General features: G+C 47.4%; 1 protein-coding gene across 1 annotated transcript in view; it reads left to right on the forward strand.

Moving 5' to 3' along the window:
* LOC124246161 (arylsulfatase D-like) overlaps nucleotides 1-18,225 on the forward strand; it is a 46,223-nt gene that overhangs the window by 7,980 nt on the left and 20,018 nt on the right. The window contains 3 exon segments of the mRNA XM_046674124.1: nucleotides 10,467-10,542; nucleotides 15,633-15,697; nucleotides 17,149-17,289. Of these exon segments, the coding sequence (XP_046530080.1) occupies nucleotides 10,467-10,542; nucleotides 15,633-15,697; nucleotides 17,149-17,289 (282 nt within the window).

The following is an 18,225-nucleotide window of genomic DNA, read 5'->3' on the forward strand; positions in this document are numbered from 1 at the left end:
GATGGATGGATGGATGGATGGATGGATAGATGGATGGATGGATGGATGGGTGGATTGATGGATGGATAGATGGGTGGATAGACAGAGAGAGAGAGAGAGAGATAGGTGATAAATAGATAGATAGATGGATATAGATAGATACCGAGATTGATAGATAGGTGGTAGATGATAGAGAGATACAGATGGATACATAGATAGATGTAGAGATAGATATACAGTTGGATACATAGATAGATACAGATATAGAAACGGATATATAGATGATAGCTAGAGAGAGAGAGAGATTAGATAGATTAGATAGATAGATAGATGTACAGATGGATGGATAGGTAGACAGACAGACTGACTCTTATGCTAAGGCAGGATTTCTCAGCTTCATCACTCTTTAAATTGTGGGCTGGGTGACTCTCTGTGGTGGGCCATCCTGTGCACTGTAGGATGGTTGACCAGCATCCCTGGTGTCCACCCACCAGATGCCAGGAGCATCGCCTCTCCCTGAGCTGTGACACCTGAAATGGTCTCCAGACATTGCTGAGTGTCCCCTGGAAAGCAAAGCTGTCCCCATGGAGAGCCACTGGTTCAAAGTTGTCAGCCCTGGAGACGCGAAGAAAAGTCTCCAAGATTTTTAAGACCTTACCATCCACCACACGCAACAAAACAACTTTTGAAAGCATCATTCGAAACTAGAGTGGGCTGCTCTGTTTCCCATTAACCAGAGACCAAGTGACCGCCTGTCAGGGGTGCTATAGAAGGGATTTCCTGTGGAGTGGGAACCGGAGCCAAATGGCTTTGGAGTTCCTATTTGAAATGAGGAGTCCCACTCTGGTTTTTGATGTCTGACGGCTGACATCCTTCAGACCTCACTCCTCCCTCTTGCCTTGTGCCCCACATCTGGACGAGCTAAGAAAGCCCCATGCTTCCTCCTTCAGTGCCCGTGGGAGATTCAAACCACACCAGCCCCTGCCCATGCGTGGGAACCCTCATCCTGGCCCCACACCCACCCCACAATAATAACCCCGAGCCAGGCTCCCACCCCCATTCTCTCAAGCCATTGCAGACCTGTATGGGAGTTTCCCATGCTCTCCCAAAATGCTTCATCATGAGAGTCATAAATCTCAAACCCTTCTGAGGTGTGTGTGTGTGTGATATCATCCGGCTTGACCCTCAAAACAAACTTCTGGAGGGTGGGTCCAGTTGCCTCTTCAGGAGACCATCATGCCACGAATTCTAAAGCCAGGTGAAGTCCCTACAGTAATGTTGATGCCCTCCACCCCGATGCCCTTCAAGGCAGGGTTCCCCGTCAATGGATGCATGTGCCCCTCCTGACGGTGACATTTGTGTGGCTCACTCAGGACGCCCCATATCGACCGGCTTGCCGAGGAAGGCGTGAGGCTCACCCAGCACCTGGCAGCCGCCCCGCTCTGCACCCCGAGCAGAGCTGCGTTTCTCACGGGGAGACACTCTTTCAGATCAGGTTGGTGCTGTGTAGACGGCCGACAAAAGGGCACCTCCGCTTCCGCTCCTCTGTCGTCCTTAATAATTGGGCAGCAACGGTTGAGGGAAACTGGTCGAAACATAGTCTGCAGTTGTGTCGTCTTATAATTGCATAAAGAATACTCTGTTTTGTGTAGTCGTGCAAAAAAAAAAGCATGAATATTGGGAATTCAGACGGCTCAAACTCTCCAGTGGGACCTGCTTGCATTTGACGTTTTTCTCTATTTGTTTAAATATCTGAGTCAATCTTGAGGTGAAATCATGATTTCAGATGGGCTCTGAGGGCGGGGTGCAGGAAGCTGAATAATGCCCCCCATCCCAAAGATGCCACATCCCAATGCCCAGAATCTGTGAGTGTGTCCTTATATGGCAGAGGGGACTTTGCAGGTGTGATTAAGAATCTTGAGATGGGGACATCATCCTGGATAATCCCGGTGGGCCCAATGTCATCACAAGGGTCCTTTTATAAGAGGGAAGCCGGACATTCAAAGTCAGAGGAGATGTGATGGATAAAGGGGCCACGAGCCAAGAAATGTGAGCATCCTCTAAAAGGAATGGAGCCCTGCCAACACCGTGATCTTAGTCTTCCAATCCCCAGAAATGCAAGAAGATAAATCTCTGTTGTTTTATGGCACCAAATTCACAGTGATTGGTTACAGCAGCAATTGGAAAACGAGTACAGAGAGCCGTGTCGAAACTTTTGGTGTGAGGAAAGTGGTCATGTTCCTCACAGGTATGTATGATGAGAGAGACAGGGAGCCGTTAAGACAGTTCAAAATTAATCAGAAACCCCCAAAGTTATACCAACGGACACCCAGCAGAGTGGCTGGATTGAAAAAGATAGACACTACTAAGTGTTGGCAAGAATGTGGAGAAAGTGGACTTCCTCGCACACTGTGGATGGAGCTAGACAGTGGTATAACCACTGTGGAAATTTGTCGGCATCCGCTTAAGCGGAATGCATCCATGCCCCGTGACCCAGCAGTTCCTAAGTACATACTCAACATGTATGCACAACGATGTTCTACCAAAGATAGGGATGCAAATGTTTACAGCAACACTGAGGTGAGACCCCAAATACAAAACAGTTCATCAACAGAAGAATGGATTAATAAACTGCTCTATTCACACATTGGAATTATTCTGTTAGTCTGCTCCAGCTGCAATAACAAAAGACCACAGGTGGTTAGTCTAAACAACAGACATTTATTTCTCCCCATCCTGGAGGCTGGACGACCAAGATCCAGGTGCAGGCAGGGCTGGTTCCTCCTGAGGCCTCCCTCCTTGGCATGTGGACGTGTCTTCTCCCCGTGTCCTCACGTGATCGTCCCTCTGTGCATGTCTGTGTCTTCATCTCCTCTTCTCATAAGGACCCCAGTCCTATTGCATCGGGGCCCACCCTCATGACCTCATTTGACCTCCGTCACCTCCTTAAAGACCCATCTCCAAATACAGCCCCATCCTGAGGTCCTGAGGGTTAGGTCTCCATTCACTAGGTGCCGGCAGCATCCACTCTCCCACCCTTCCTGAGTGTGACAACCCACAATGCCTCCGGTATTGCCAAGTGTCCCTTGGGGGCAGGATCACCTTTGCTTGGGAACCACTGCCACAGACAGAAGATTAATAGATGACAGATAATTAGATAGACAGATAGGAAGAAAGTAGATAGATAAAAAGAAAGCAGATAGATAGATAGATGGATAGATGGATAGATAGATGGCTAGATGGATGGATGGATAGATGGATGGATGGATGGATGGATAGATAAATGATAGATGGATGAATAGATCAATGGCTGATAGATAGACAGATAGAGATAGGTGAATAGATAGATGACGGATGGATGGATCACTGGCTAATGGATGGATGGAAGATAGATGATGAAAAAGATAGATAGATAGATAGGTAGATAGATGATAGCTAGTTAACTAGCTAGAAAGATGATGATAGAGAAAGAGAGAGATTGATTGATTGACTGATTGATTGATTTTAAGATATTGGCTTACCTGGCTCTGGGGGCTGGCAAATCGGAAACCCGCAGGGCAGGCTGGCAGCCTGTCAGGAGCTGTTGGCCATCTTGAGTCCAAAGGCTGGAAACTCAGGCAGAATTTCTATTCTGGCCTTCTGGAAGCAGAATTCCTTCCTCTTTGGGGGACCTCGGTCTTTTTTCCCTTGAGTCCTTCAACTGACTGCATGCAGCCCACCCACATCATGGCAGGCAGTCTCCTTTCCTCCAAGTCGACTGTTTTCCAAGTTAATGTTACCTAAAAAGAAATACCTGCAAGGTGACATCTGGGCTGGTGTTCCACCACATCTCCAGGCACCTTAGCCTGGCCGGGCTGACACATCAAATTTACCATCACAGGGAAAATCCCTTTCTTACAAGCTGAGAAGAACCACTCGAGGTCTCAAGGAGGACGGCAGCTGGTGCCCGGCTGCAGTTATGGAGGAAGGGCCATGCCGGCTCCACACCCTGCCGTCCTCTGCTTGGCTCTGTTATCTGCAATGTATCCAAATGAGCTTTTTGAGGACCTAGCAAGACTTTTGCCAATCCTACTTGTTTTTGTTTATACAAGTAACATGGGGACAGTGAACAATTAACACATAGGAAAAGGGTGAGAAGAAACTAACAGTGGCATCTATGATCTGAATCCCCACGGGGAGCCACACACACACACACGCACGCACACCCACACGGATATGACAACATCCATGTTGTACAACTTGCATTCTCCTATTTTCTCTGTTTTTATTTGACGTGAGATGTCGATGAGGCTTGCCCGGTGCTGGTACCTGGGTCAGGTGCTCACTCTCCATCAGGTTTCTCCTGCTCTGACCTCGTTCCCATTTGCATCCAGGTGGAAGACTCTGGAAGGTCCATTACGTGACGCCACGGTTCCACCCGGAGGGAGCGGGCGCCTGCTACGGCCAAGGCGTGTGCCCGTGCTCTGGGGAGGGCGTCACCCAGCACAACCCCCCTTTGCTCTTTGAGCTCTCCAGGGACCCTTCCGAGGCACGGCCCCTGACTCCCGGCTCTGAGCCCCTGTACCACGCAGTGGTAGCGAGGGTGGGCCAGGCGGTGGAGGAGCACAGGGAGACCCTGAGTCCTGTGCCACCACAGTTTTCACTGAGCAACATCCTGTGGAAGCCGTGGCTGCAGCCTTGCTGTGGCATCTTCCCCTTCTGTTCCTGCACCCAGGACGGGGACCACAGGGAGACATGACCTCGCACTTGTCAGGAAGGCTGCCCTCAGAAAGACGGGAGATAAGGTGAGGATGTGGAGAAGAGGGAACCCTCGTGTGCTATTGGTGGGAATGCAGGTCGCTGCCGCCTCTGCGGAAAACAGTATTGAGGTTCCTCCAAAAATAAAAATAGAACTACAATGTAATCCATCCATTGCACTTCTGCATGTATATCTGGAGGAATCGAAATCAGGATCTCAACGACATATCTGCACCCCCATGTTCATTGCAGCATTATTCACAATAGCCAAGATGTGGAAGCAACCTAAGTGTCCTTCAATGAGTGAATGGATAAGGAGAATGTGGTATAGCCATACAATGGAATATTATGCAGCCATAAAAAAGGAAGGAATCCTGCCATTTGCAACAAGCTGCACGGACCTTGAGAGCATTATGCTAAGTGAAATAACTCAGAGAATGACAAATACCGTATGATCTCACTTATATGTGGAATGTAAAAAAAAAAAAAGTGAGCTCATAGAAGGAGAGAGTAGAATGGTTATTGCCAAGGGCTGGGGGAGTTGGGGGGATGTTGGTCGATTGGTACCCACTTCCAGATGTTGTTCAAATGGTACCCCCTTCCAGTTAGAAGATGAATAAGTTCTGGGGGCCTGATGTCCAGCATGGTGACTACAATTAATAATACTGTATTGTGTCCTTGAAAGTTACTAAGAGAGTAGCTCTTCAGTGTTGTCACCACACACATAAAAATGATACTGAGTTGATGAACCTGTTAATTAGCTTGATTGTGGTGATCATTTCACAGTGGATACACATATCAAGTCATCATGTTGTACACCTTAAATAGATATAATTTTATTTGCCAATTATACTTCGATAAACCTGGAATTTTTTTTTAAAGACAAGGACTGCTCCCACCAAGGGGTAGGACCATGAGAGGGGACCCAGGAGATAATGATGGGACTGATAAAAAAAAATCTACCACGTTGGTTTCCCTTTCTTGAGGAGCATGCCCCAACTTTCACATTTTGGGGGATGTTGCTCGGTTCCCCTGTGTCCATCGGGGCCCCAGCTGGAAGCAGACCTTGAAAAGGAGACTACAGTGCATCTAAGGCAGGGAGCCTTCACTAACAGGAACCAGAGGAGGGTTGTGTTCCAGGGACCCAGGTGGGAGGCAGGATGCCACCACCATCCCTAGGCTCGGAGCCTTCCGGATTCCGGAGGGGGAGTTGGCAGGGGCTGCCCGCAGGGGTGGGGGCCTCGGATAGAAGACCCAATGCAGCCCTGCCCACCAGGAGGCTGGTCCCTCCATCACCCCGCTCCCTGTACCCATCTCCTCAAGGGGCCTGTGCTGTCTGCACCCAACCTCCGTCTGGCGGGAATCTGAGCCGAGGGGACGCAGGGTCTAGATGCAGCTTCCCGCGGCCAGGTGGGAAGGCGTTGACCTGGCGGGACAAACCGAGAAGACCCAGTACAACTTTTTGTGGCTGTTAGTACAGTTGAGTGAATTCCAACTTTCAGTTCCCCGGCTCCATGCACAGAAGATGGGAACCCTGCCTGGTCTTTTTGCACCATCCTCTCCCCTTCTGGGACTTAGATCAGACAACGCTCCGCTGCCATTCATAGGGTTTTCATGGCCAAGTTTTTTGGAAGTGGGTCTGGTGTTTCACTTGATTCTCAAGGGTGTTGCAGAAACCCATTTGTATTAGTTGCTCAGGCTGCCCTAACAAAGGACCCCAAACTGGGCAGCTTACACAACAGACACTGATGGTCTCCCAGTCCTGGAGGCTGGACGTGCAAGATCCAGGTGCGGGCAGGGCTGGTTCCTCCTGAGGCCTCTCTCCGTGGTGTGTAGACGCCATCTTGTCCCTGTGTCCTCACATGGTCGTCCGTCTGTGCGTGTCTGTGTCCTCGTCTCCTCTTCTCATAAGGACCCCAGTCCTGTTGGATCAGGACCCACCCTCATGACCTCAGTTTACCTTCATCACCTCTTTAAAGACCCATGTCCAAATACACTCCCATTCTGACATCCTGGGGGTTAGGGCTTTGACGTAGGAATTTTGGGGGCGGGGGACACAAACATCTATTCATAACATCGTTAAACCTTCCACTAGAATCATTCGAACTGATCATGGTTCAAGAATGTCCTGACATTCAATGAAAACAGCTGTAAACATCGATTTCTTCAAGCTCCATTATTAGCCAGATTCAAGCCTAGGCATGTGTCGCTTAACGACGGGGATGTTCTGAGAAATGCGTCTTTAGGCGATTTCGTCTCTCTGTGAACGTCACAGAGCGTCCTAACACAAGCCTAGGTGGTATAGCCTACTCCACACCTAGGCTAGATGGTAGTAATCTTATGGGAACCCCATCAGGTATGCAGTCCATCACTGACGGATACATCATAATGGGGCACGCGGACGACTGAGTATATTATTCAGCCCTTTACAACTGGCACAGAGGGTCTCAGCGTGCTTTGCCCGAGCCGTGGAGGGTTTTCCTTGCTCGTTGTTAGTCTTAGGAGGGAGCAGAAAGGGAGGTAAACCATCTAAACGTGAGCCACTGCTCCATGCTCATTAACGTAATTAATGTAATGTAATTAAGTCCACAAGCACCAGGCTGGTCCAGGCTCTGCTCCGCAAACGGGCTTCTGCTGTGGAATTTCTTGGAAAACCAGCGTATTCCCAACCCAACAACGGAGCGGAAAGACTGCATAAAACAGATTTCCCCCCGGGGGGGGGGGTTCAATTGTCTGTGTTTGCCCTCCATCCACAATCCTTCTCCGCCCACCTCCACCCCTCCTTTGAAGGACCCAGCCGGACGTTGCTCTTCATAACCCCATGGATCCCACAGAGAAGACCATCCACCCTGGAGTACCCAGCTTTCGGAAAACCTCAACCAGAGACACAGACTCAAGTGCTCACAGGGTTTTATAGACGAGGGAAGGACACCGAGCCTGAGAAGATAAAAATCTGGAGTCTTGAGATGGGGGGATGATCCTGGATGATGCAGGTGAGCCCAGTGCCATCACCCGGGTCCTTGTAAGAGGGAGACAGGAGGATCAGGGTCAGAGAAGATGATGTGATGATGGAAGCAGAGGTCGGAGGGATGCATTTTGCAGATGGAGGGTGGAGCCGTCAGACAGAACCTTCCAGAAGCTGGAAAAGGCAAGGAAGCAGCTTCTCCTCTCAAGCCTCCAAGAGGAGCCAGCTCTGCCCACACCTTGACGTCAGCCCAGAGAGACCCACGGCTGACTTGTGACATCCAGAACCGTGAGACGGTAAGTCTGTGCTGTTTTAAGCTGCTGAGTACGTGATGATTTGTTATGTCAGCTCTAGTAGGAAGCTGACACACTTCCTAGAGGTGTCGGTCCCCACTCCCCAATTCACGAAGGGAAGGGACATTGCGTTCCCTCTTCAGCATGTCTCCGCTTCTGCCCATTCTAGACGGACATGGTTCAAATTCACCTCATCCCCATCCTGAGGCCCCACGGCGCTCCACACCCCTGTGAGGGGAAATACCACCTCTTTGCTCTCCTTTTTAAAATGCATTCTCTCCTGCTCATTGGGAGCAACCATGGACAAGGATGAAATATATTCCTCTCTGTTGTCAGAAAGCCTTGCATCCCCCACCCAAAAAAAGTATGCAAAGAAAAAACTGCAGAACAAGTAAACAGATTCGCATGCCCATCTTCCCCCTGTTCCCTTGTTTAAAAACCCCAGCTTTAACCACACCTGTAGGACCCACGACCGAAACCACGTGCTTCAAATTTAGAGGTTCCGGCTGGCTTATCAACGTCTGGAATCTCTGCAGAAAACCCCCTTTTGGGCTCTTTATTTGACGTCCTTTAACACTTTCTTGTATGCTCCTCGTGAGTTCAGTTCATTTGGAGTCAAACTATTTTTTTCTCATGGAACACTGTCAGTATTTAAGTCTTGCATGATTTTATTTTATGCATTTTGCTAGTAACGTGTTGCAAAATGAACTCTGAGAACGGTTGGGTGAGTGGAGGGGGATGAGAAAAGACCCCAGAGAAGGGCACTGTCCACAGACCCAAAGTGGAAGGGAGCAGCCTGGAGCCCAAGGATGTACACAGAGTCAATTTGCAACTGGATCCAACAAGCTCTCTGTTTATCTCAGGGGCCGCCTGCAAATCTGGTCTTTGTTAGCCAAGATAAGGGCAGGGAGGTTTATAAGGAGCTGGTTGAAGTCCACAGCTCCCCTGGTGACCTCAGGATCTGTTTCTTTCTTTATAGTTTGAATGTTTGGGACTGGCCTAACCGGTTAGACGGGCCGGTTTAGCTAAGTGAACACAGAGGCATGACCGGCCCCGCCCCTGCAGGGTCTACGTCACCTTAGTGCTCAGTCGGCAGACAGAGTAGATTCTACACCGTTAAGAAAGCTCTGCCTGAGGGGGCTGTGCTCCGTGGGGTCTGGGCAATCCACTCAGATATCCAAACGGGGGAGATTCTGACGAACAGAGTCAGCTTGGGCTGGACCCATATATCCGCCTATTAAACTCCAGTGTGGCATTCAACCGATGGTGTTGGCGCATTTGGATGGCGACAGGCAAAAAGACGACTTTAGACCCTTATCTCACACCATGCACAAACAGAAACTCAAAATCCACGGGAGATCTAAACATCAGAGAGAAATCTACAAAACCTCCAGGAGAAACTCTTTTTCATCTTGGGTTAGGAAGAGGGTGTCTTATCTTCTGATCTATTACCAAAAAGACTTGATAAATGAGAGTTTATGAAATTGCAAAGCTTTGGTACGTCAAAGTACCATGAAGAAAGGGAAAAGATAAGACAAGCCGCAGACTGGGGGAAAATTTTTGCCAATGAATACAGCTCACTAAGAAGAAGACGGTCAATCCAATTAATAAGTGGGCAAAAGATGTGAATAGAAGATATAAATGGCTGATAAGCTGGTTAAAAGATGCTCCACATCATGAGTCAGTAGGGAGATGCAAACGAAACTCACAGTAAGATGCCACTTCACACCCTGCCACACTAGGATGGCTAGAATCAAAAAGACAGACAATGACTAGTGTTGTTCAGAATGGGGAGAAATCAGAGCCCTCCTACATTGCCGACAGGGGGCAAAAAAGAGGGTGCGGCCACTCCCGAAAATAGTTGAGCCATTACTCAAAACTGTAAACATCAAGTTACCGTGTGACTCAGCTGTTCCCACTCCTAGGTACCCATCGAAGAGAGACGCAAACATACGTCCACAGAAACCCTTGCAAACATATTGTTCACAGCAGCACTATTCACAGGGGCCAACACGTAGAAATAACCCACATGTCCACTGACGGATGAAAGGGTAAACGCAATGTGGTCCATCCAATGCCGTGGGATATTCTTCAGCTATAAGACAGAATGAAGCTCCGTTACATGCTACAACCTGGATGAACCAAAAGAAGGGGGGAAAAAAGCCATTCTGAGTGAAAGAAACCAGACACAAGAGCCCACAAATCATTCCATTTATATGAAATGTCCACAGAAGGTGAAACTAGAGAGAGAGAAAATAGATTAGTGGCTGTCTGGGGCAAGGATGGGGAATTAACTGTAAATGGACATGAAAGATGCCATTGGGGTCATGGAAATGCTCTAAAATTAGAACATGGTGACGTTTGCACCATCTGGTAAATTGACTGAAAAATCGTTGAATTATATACTTTAAACAGCTGAACTTTTTGACATAGAATGTTGTTTTTAAAATTCCAACTGTCTTTTTTTTCTTTTTTTTTTTTCCTTTCTGCAGGCTCTTAACCAGGCAAGGGTTGATGTTGAATTTACCAGCTTGCTTTTTCGAGCTTTTCCAGCAAAGACATTCTCAGGTTTGTCTTAAGTGTGGTTCAGGAAAAGCAGGCCGGTGTATAAAGTTCAACCTGTAACCGGCTATGTACAACATAAAAAAGGTGGCCTGCATTCTGATGCCTCTAAGATGAACAGAGCTTCATAACCAAGGTCTCCTTAACATAACAGAAGAGAAAACATTCCTGAAAGGGTCTGAGATAAGCCAGAACTCCCTGTACTCAGCTGTCTTCCCTCCTGGTTAGACGGTACCGTGACTCGGTTACACATTAAAAGGCGCCAAACAAAATACCTGCCTTTTGGCTTTGTGAACCAACAGCCACAGAACATCTCCCAAACCAAGGTAGGTTGGTCTCCGTTATCTTCCATCGCGATGCTTTTGGAACCTGGGATAAACATCCGGGTACAATTGAATTGCTTGTCTCAGCCTTAATTTCTATCATTAAGATTGTCATAACCATGGGTAGGTGTCTTTCTTTATGCCACGTGCATAAACATTTACCCATGTGCCGGTTGGTTGACATGTTTGATTTGCGGTTAACTAACCATAGAGGCGTTGTTTGGGGTGCTGAGTTCAGTTCCTCATGGCTGACCCCCGTGGGCACATGACCCCTTGCCATGCATGCCTGCCCCCCCAAAATGGAGATAAGATGAAGGCAGAGGATCCTGGGCCCCCTTCCTCCCACCTGGTCCTCCTGCCCTCTGCCTTCCTCCCAGGGCTGCTGGAAGCAAGACGCAGAATTAGTCTGACTACCTCACCCCTATAACTTACCCTTGCCTCCCACATCTCTAGCTCCCGGCTCCCAAGAAAGGGAAGGCCACACTCAGAAACCCAGCTTGCAATGAGGGGAGGCGACAGCTGGCTTGGCATTTCTACACGTGTCCATGAGGCAGGATAGAGTTGTCTGCGGCGGTTAAAAACAGAGGTTTGGAAGCTGGCAGCCTTGTGTGCAAATTCCTACCTCTATTTCTTCGTTATCATGTCTTTGGGCAAATTTCTTAAACTCAACTTCAGTGTCTGCAACTATAGCATGAGACATACGCAACTCCCCATTTAATCTCTTTTTTAAAAAAAACTTTTTTATGCTGGGATAATTGGAGATTTACCTGCAGTTGTAAGAAATAATATAGAGAGATCCCACGTAGGCTTTGTCTGTTTCCCCCAAAGGTCCAGCTTGCAAAGCTGTATACAGCATCGCAACCAGAATATTGGCGGTGATGCAATCCATTGCTCTCGTTCAGATTTCCTCAAGGTAGCTTGTTCTTCTCTGTACGCCTGTCTTTTTAGTTCTTTGCAATTTGTTTGCACGTGTAGATTCCTGTGAAAGCACTAAGATAAAAATATACAAGAGTTCCACCACACGGCTCCCGGGCCAACCTTTTATAGTCACTACTGTCTCTCCCATTCCTCTCAACCCCTGGCAACCTCTGGCTGGTTCCCCATCTTTCTAATTTTGTCATTTGGAAGGGCAAATACCATCGTTATGGGTCCACGATAATCACAGAGTGGCAGATCCGGATGGTTCAACTCCACCTACGTTGGGCATAATCCTAACGTGTACCTCTGAGGTTGAAAGGGTTCGATGGGCGTGTCTTAGTCTGTTGGACATTTATTTCTCCCAGTTCTGGAGGCTGCAAGCCCAAGGTGATGGTGTTGACAGATTTGGTGACCGGCGAGAACCGCTTCCTGGTTCGTAAATGGCGTCTTCTCGCTGTGTCCTCATAGGATGGAAAAGGCAAGGGAGCTTTCTGGGGTCTCTTTTATAAGAGCACTGATCCCATCCATGGGAGCTCCACTGTCATGATCTAACCAGCTTCCAAAGGTCCCACCTCCTAACACCACCCCATCGGGGGTTAGGGCGTCAACATAGGAATTTTGGAGGGATGCAGGACATTTCAGTGACACTGTGTGCTCAGGTGGGGCTGCAATGAAGCTTTTGTGGATAATCATTAAAATGACTAACCACTTAGATTCACATGGATGTGCTTGATCAAGCTCTAGGCATGTGTAGATGCTGAACAGGTCATTACCCCTTGCCCTGTGTCATTCTTTTGCAAGGCTCCTGTGACCTTTGGACAGAGGAGCACAGGGCAACATATCGTTGTCCTTTAATCTCCGTGCCAATGGGGAGAATTCCGTTCTGCCTGATAATAATACAAAATGCATTTTAAAAGCCATCCTTCTCCACCAACATGCAAGGCAAGACCAGATTTGACCCAGTATGTCTCAAACAAGATTGAAGAATATTCCCAAAGTGATGAATGAAGTCATGAACCCATCATCTGAGTAACGAGCCTTGCGTTTCACGGTGTTTAGCCAAGAAATTCATGCCTCCTCCTGTGAAATGAGAAGTTGGTCTTCTGGGAGTTTTTTCCAGGAAATGAAGTTTGTCTACTCTAACAAATTCTCCTCCCTTCAAAGATTTATTTGGAAAAAGCTCGAACTTTCTCTGAAGAATAGTTTAAGGATGCTGAATGCCTTTGCTCCTGATCTCCTTGGGTCCTTAGATGTTGTACCATCTCAAGAGGATTTGGAGAGGTGAAATGACTTGCTGCCCTAGGTGACAGGTCTGAGAACTCAGTCTGAGGGGTCTCTAAGTTAACCTGCACCCCACTGGAACAGTGCAGAGCTGTGAGAGGTGAGATCCACTCAGATCCATCAGAGGGAGAAATTTCAGCTCAAGAAAGACATTTGGGTCCTCCCTGCTCCTGAAGACGTCACCATCAGCTAAAGTTGCCCGTTGCTTGCCTTGTTCCACGAAAGTCTCGCTCCCAGGAGAAGTGCACCTCTGGCAATCTTGGCATTGTTTTCCTAAGCTTTTGGTGCTCACGTTTCTTCTGGTGAACCTCAAGCTTTGGAAAGGTTGGCTAGACAACTTTTCGTATACCTCTAAAAACTGAAATCATGGAAGGCACCATGTAGGAAAGAGATGGGTGGTGGGTGGAGATGGTGTGATGTCAAACCTAAAATTAAGCCTCCATATTACATGCTGCTTTGAAATCTGGTAGAATCGAGAGTCCTTGAATGGGCTCACTGCAAATTCCCCTCCCCACCCTGCTCTCGTGGATAAGGTCCACCTAGTGAAACAACCTTCTCTATCCCGGGACCAGGCACAGTTCCTGCTCATCCCTGAGGAACTGGCTTCAGTGCCACGCCAGCCCATGGAGTTACTCGAACAAGCCAATCACATCCTCTAGCGGGATCCAGGGCTCCCCCCATCCTCTTGTGGCTACAAAGCCGGCCTTCCATTTCCCATTCTTGTTCGCAAGTGCAACCCCCAGGTGGCCCTGCATGGCGTGCAATGTCCTCCTTCACCACGCTGGGAGCACATGTGACTCAGAGACTGTTGTCTGTCACCTCTGTCTAGTGTCAAGTGTCACGTGTTCAGCCATTCCCGTAATCCTAGGGGAGGACTCCTCCCCTCACCAATGGAGCCAAGAGGAGACAATTTAAACAGATGGCTTTGTAGAGATGTTAGGGCTTTCCACTGTCTCTGAGAAATGGATCTTACAAGTTGCCCGTTGGCATCCAAATCTGTGTGCACAATACACACCCCTTCACTGGAATCCGTTAATAATAAACACAGTGATGATAATGGTGGGCGCAAATGGCTCATTTTGTCGGTGGGGGGAAATCGAGCTACAGAAATTTGCCCTTCGCTCCAGCTTCTTTAGGATTCCTTGTGCCCAGAGGTCACGGAACATGATTTATATAAAGGCACTTGCCAAAACGAGAACCAGGAAACGTGCAGGGACTCAACGCACAAGAATTGAGATGGCTCCTCAGATCACCTAAGACCTTGCACCTCCTTATGATCATAAACTTGCTTCTTTCTCCCCAAACCCACCACCCTGTCCTCCCCTCCCCAAGACGCACTTTGGAAAAAGGAACCCTTCTTCCTTTCAGAAAGAGGGGCTCCTTCCTGAATCTACATCAGAAAACCTAACATAAGCTTTATTTGTACTAATTATAAACATTTATCCATCACTTGCCCCATGCGGGGCGCACCGCTGACACTTTAAATGTATTCTTTGATTTGATTGATATATGAGATACTGTATGATCTCATATATATGTGGAATCTAAAAAAAAATTCATAGAAAAAGAGACCAGATTTGTGGTTACCAGGGGTAGGGGGTGGAGGGTGGGGGCATTGGAGGAAAGCGGTCAAATGGCAGAACTGGGTTGGTTGTTATACCCATTTTACAGATAAGAAAACTAATGCTGAGAGAGGTACGTTGCCTTCCCCACCTCACCCAGCAAGTGGGAATATGGCCTTTCCACCAGTCAGTCTGGCCACTGGAGAATCCTGGTAGTAACAGGAGACATTTGAAGATTTTAGGAAAATCATCAAGATTCCATATAATAAAGTCAAGCAACAAAGTACTGAGAATGAAGCCAAGAGCCTGTGCCTACCTAAATCATCACAATAGGTGCTTTTCTCCTGCTCCCCCCTGCCATTTTTTTGAGATATAATTGACCCACTGTTTAAGACGTGAAGCATAATGACTTGACTTACATATATTGCAAAAAGATTACCACAGCAAGTTTAGTTAACATCCACCGTCTCGTATAGATACAAAAAAAAAAAGAAAAGAACTGTTATTTCCTTGTGATGAGAACCCTTAGGATCTACTCTCTTTGCAGCTTGCAAACAGACCACACGACAGTGTTGACTATAGTCATCACGTTGTACAGTACATGCCCAGGACTCATTTATCTCATAACTGGAAGTTGGTACATTTGACCGCTTTCCTCCAATGCCCCCACCCTCCACCCCCTACCCCTGGTAACCACAAATCTGGTCTCTTTTTCTATGAATTTTTTTTTAGATTCCACATATATATGAGATCATACAGTATCCGTCTTTCTCTGTCAGACTTATTTCACATAGCATAATGCCCTCAAGGTCCATCCATGTTGTTGCAAATGGCAGGATTTCCTTCCTTTTTATGGCTTAGTAATATTCCATTGTATAAATATACACTACAACTTCTTTATCCATTCATCCATCGATGGACAGAGATGTGAGTAATATCCTGGCGCATAGTAACTATCAGCCTTGATATGACATAATATCCAGACTGAGGATACTGTTGTTCTGTGTTACAGGATTTTTCTGGCCCAGGCCCATCAGGAAAAAGGCAAGACAACATGAGTGGCCTGAATAATCACAGGTAAGAGAAGCCAATTCACTGCCATTATTTCTCTTTTTCAATAAAACAGAAATTTCTGGCAAGGAACTGCAACAGAAATCCCTTTTAACTTTCTAGATTTTGGTGCTCATTTGGGAGAGCATCATTGGGAAAAGCACCATCCAATATGACACTGGGTCTTGTTGGGGAGGGCGAGTGTTGGGGAGAGGGTACTTATACAGCATCTACCAGTTCACCAGTATCTGCCCAAATTAAAATGCCCCTCCATCTGCCCAGCTGCTCCACCCCCAGGACTCGATCTTTCAGATCCACTTGAACATGTATCAGCTACCAATTGCTATGTAACAAATTACCCCAAAACTTAACCTCTTCAAACAGCACATGTTGATTGTCTCATGCTTTCTCAGGCTTGGCTCAGCTGGGTCCCTGAGATCAGAGTCTCTCACAGGATTCAGTCAAGGTGTGGGTGGGGCAGTGGTCATCTCAAGGTTCACCTGGGGCAATATCTATTTCCTCACTCACTCACTGATGGTTCAGTCCCTCACAGGCTGGTGGGTTGAGGGCCTCAGATCCCTTGCTGATGGGTGGCCAGAGGCTTCCCTCAATTCCTTGCCAGGTTGGCCTCTCCATCAGGGCTGGCGTATGAGGAGAGAAAGAGAAAACAAAGACAGAGAGAGAGAGAGAGTGCCAGCAAGCAAGATGGAAGTCAATCTCTTATAACCCAGTCACAGAAGCGACACCCCCTCACTTTTGCCATACTCCCTTCACTAAGAGTGACTCCCTAGGTCTGGTCCACACTCAAGAGGTGAGGAGGACATAAGGGTGTGAATTCCACCAGGTTGTCACGAAGATGCCAACCAGGGGTACGATGCTGTGAAGGCTTGACTGGGGATGGAGGATTTGCGCCAAGGTTGCTCCCTCACGTGCCTGACACGTTCGTGCTGGTTGTTGACAGGAAGCTTCAGTTCCTCCCCACATTTACTTCTCTACAGAGTTGCTTGACTGTCCTCACAACATGGCGGCCACTTCCCCCAGAGCAAATTTTCCAAGAGACCGCAGGCAGAAGCCGCAATGTTTTCTGTGTTCTAGCCTCAGAAGTCCCACAGCATCGTTTCTGCAGTATCTTGTTAGTCACACATATCAGCCTGTTCATGTTGGCAAGGGTCTACACGGGGGGTGTCAACGCCAGGCAGGAATCATTGGGGGCCATCTTGGAAGTTGACTGCCTCACGAAACTACGTCCCGGGAGTTTCACGGAGAGCAAAACAACAAGCTTGTACCTAACACTTGAAATGGATGCTATCCTTGTCCCTCCCTGAAATGCAATTATTAATTAGTGAAGGCATGAAGAATCACTGGAAATGAAAGATTTTAAGGCAGACATCCAGAAACATCTTGAAGCAACTCTACATTTTAAATGAACCTTCCTGTCGAATACAAAGGTTGGTTTTATGTTGTGTCTTTCTTTTCAGGAACTGTTGGCCTCTCATGCTGGTCTTGTGCCTCCTTGTCCCGACAAGCACGCCAATTCCCGCTAAACCAAACATGGTTCTGATAATGGCGGATGACCTAGGGATCGGAGATCTCGGCTGCTATGGAAACCATACCTTAAGGTAAGGGACTCTTTGGTAAATTTAAATATTAGGTTTCCTAAAATAGTAGGTTGGGCTACTAAATTTTCCGTAACAAAAAAGAAATCAGAATCCATACATCACTCAAAGTTTTACTTTATCTTTAATTCCAATAAGCTCAGATCTTTATAGGGAAGGCCGTAAACCACAAAAGAAATACAGCTGCATTTGCCTTTTCTCATTCTTCTCTAAAAAGAAGATTCTGGTGAATGTCACAGGGTCAAGAGAGACCTTTGGCATTGACAAAATCCAATTTATATTGACAAAAACATAACCCACTGAGTCATTATCTCATGGGAGCCTATACTTTGCAATGTCTTGGCAGATTTTTCAAAGTCGTGGCTCACTAGAACCTAGTAGATGGATGAGAGAGCATCTAAGGTCTTCAGAACGACATTCTTTAAATGAAATGTATCCAAATGACAGTTTATTCAGGATTACTCTGAACTTTTTCAGTTAGATGAAGAACATCCATTTTGCTAATGGAAAACACTAGACTACCTCTAGGGTATTTTGGGCGTGGGATCTTTCTCTGACAACCGGTGGACTTTTCTTTAATGCATTTGAGCTACACATCGGTGCTTCGTAGTTTAGAATTCTGGTGAGGAGATAAGGCCGGGGAGAGGGTTTCAAACTCCTAGCTCTTCTGTGGGTCTTAGCCCCTCACAGTTACTGATTGCCATGAAGGAGAGGGTTTGATGTGGTCATTGAAAGCATCAAGTGTCCTGTCTCAGTCATGTCAACCAGAACAGTGACCCTCAATTGATCTTTGCTGCATAAAGACGCCCCTTGGTTCCTTTGTCAATTGCATGCCCCTCCATGTAGGTGATCAGAGCAGGATTGCCAACGAGATCTCCTCTCCCGACGCCCCTCTCCTTGGCCGTGGGAGTCCCCTCCAGGTCTTGTTGTGACTGTATT

The sequence above is a fragment of the Equus quagga genome, chromosome 10, assembly GCF_021613505.1.
Source record: "Equus quagga isolate Etosha38 chromosome 10, UCLA_HA_Equagga_1.0, whole genome shotgun sequence".
Classification (NCBI taxonomy): Eukaryota; Metazoa; Chordata; class Mammalia; order Perissodactyla; family Equidae; genus Equus; species Equus quagga.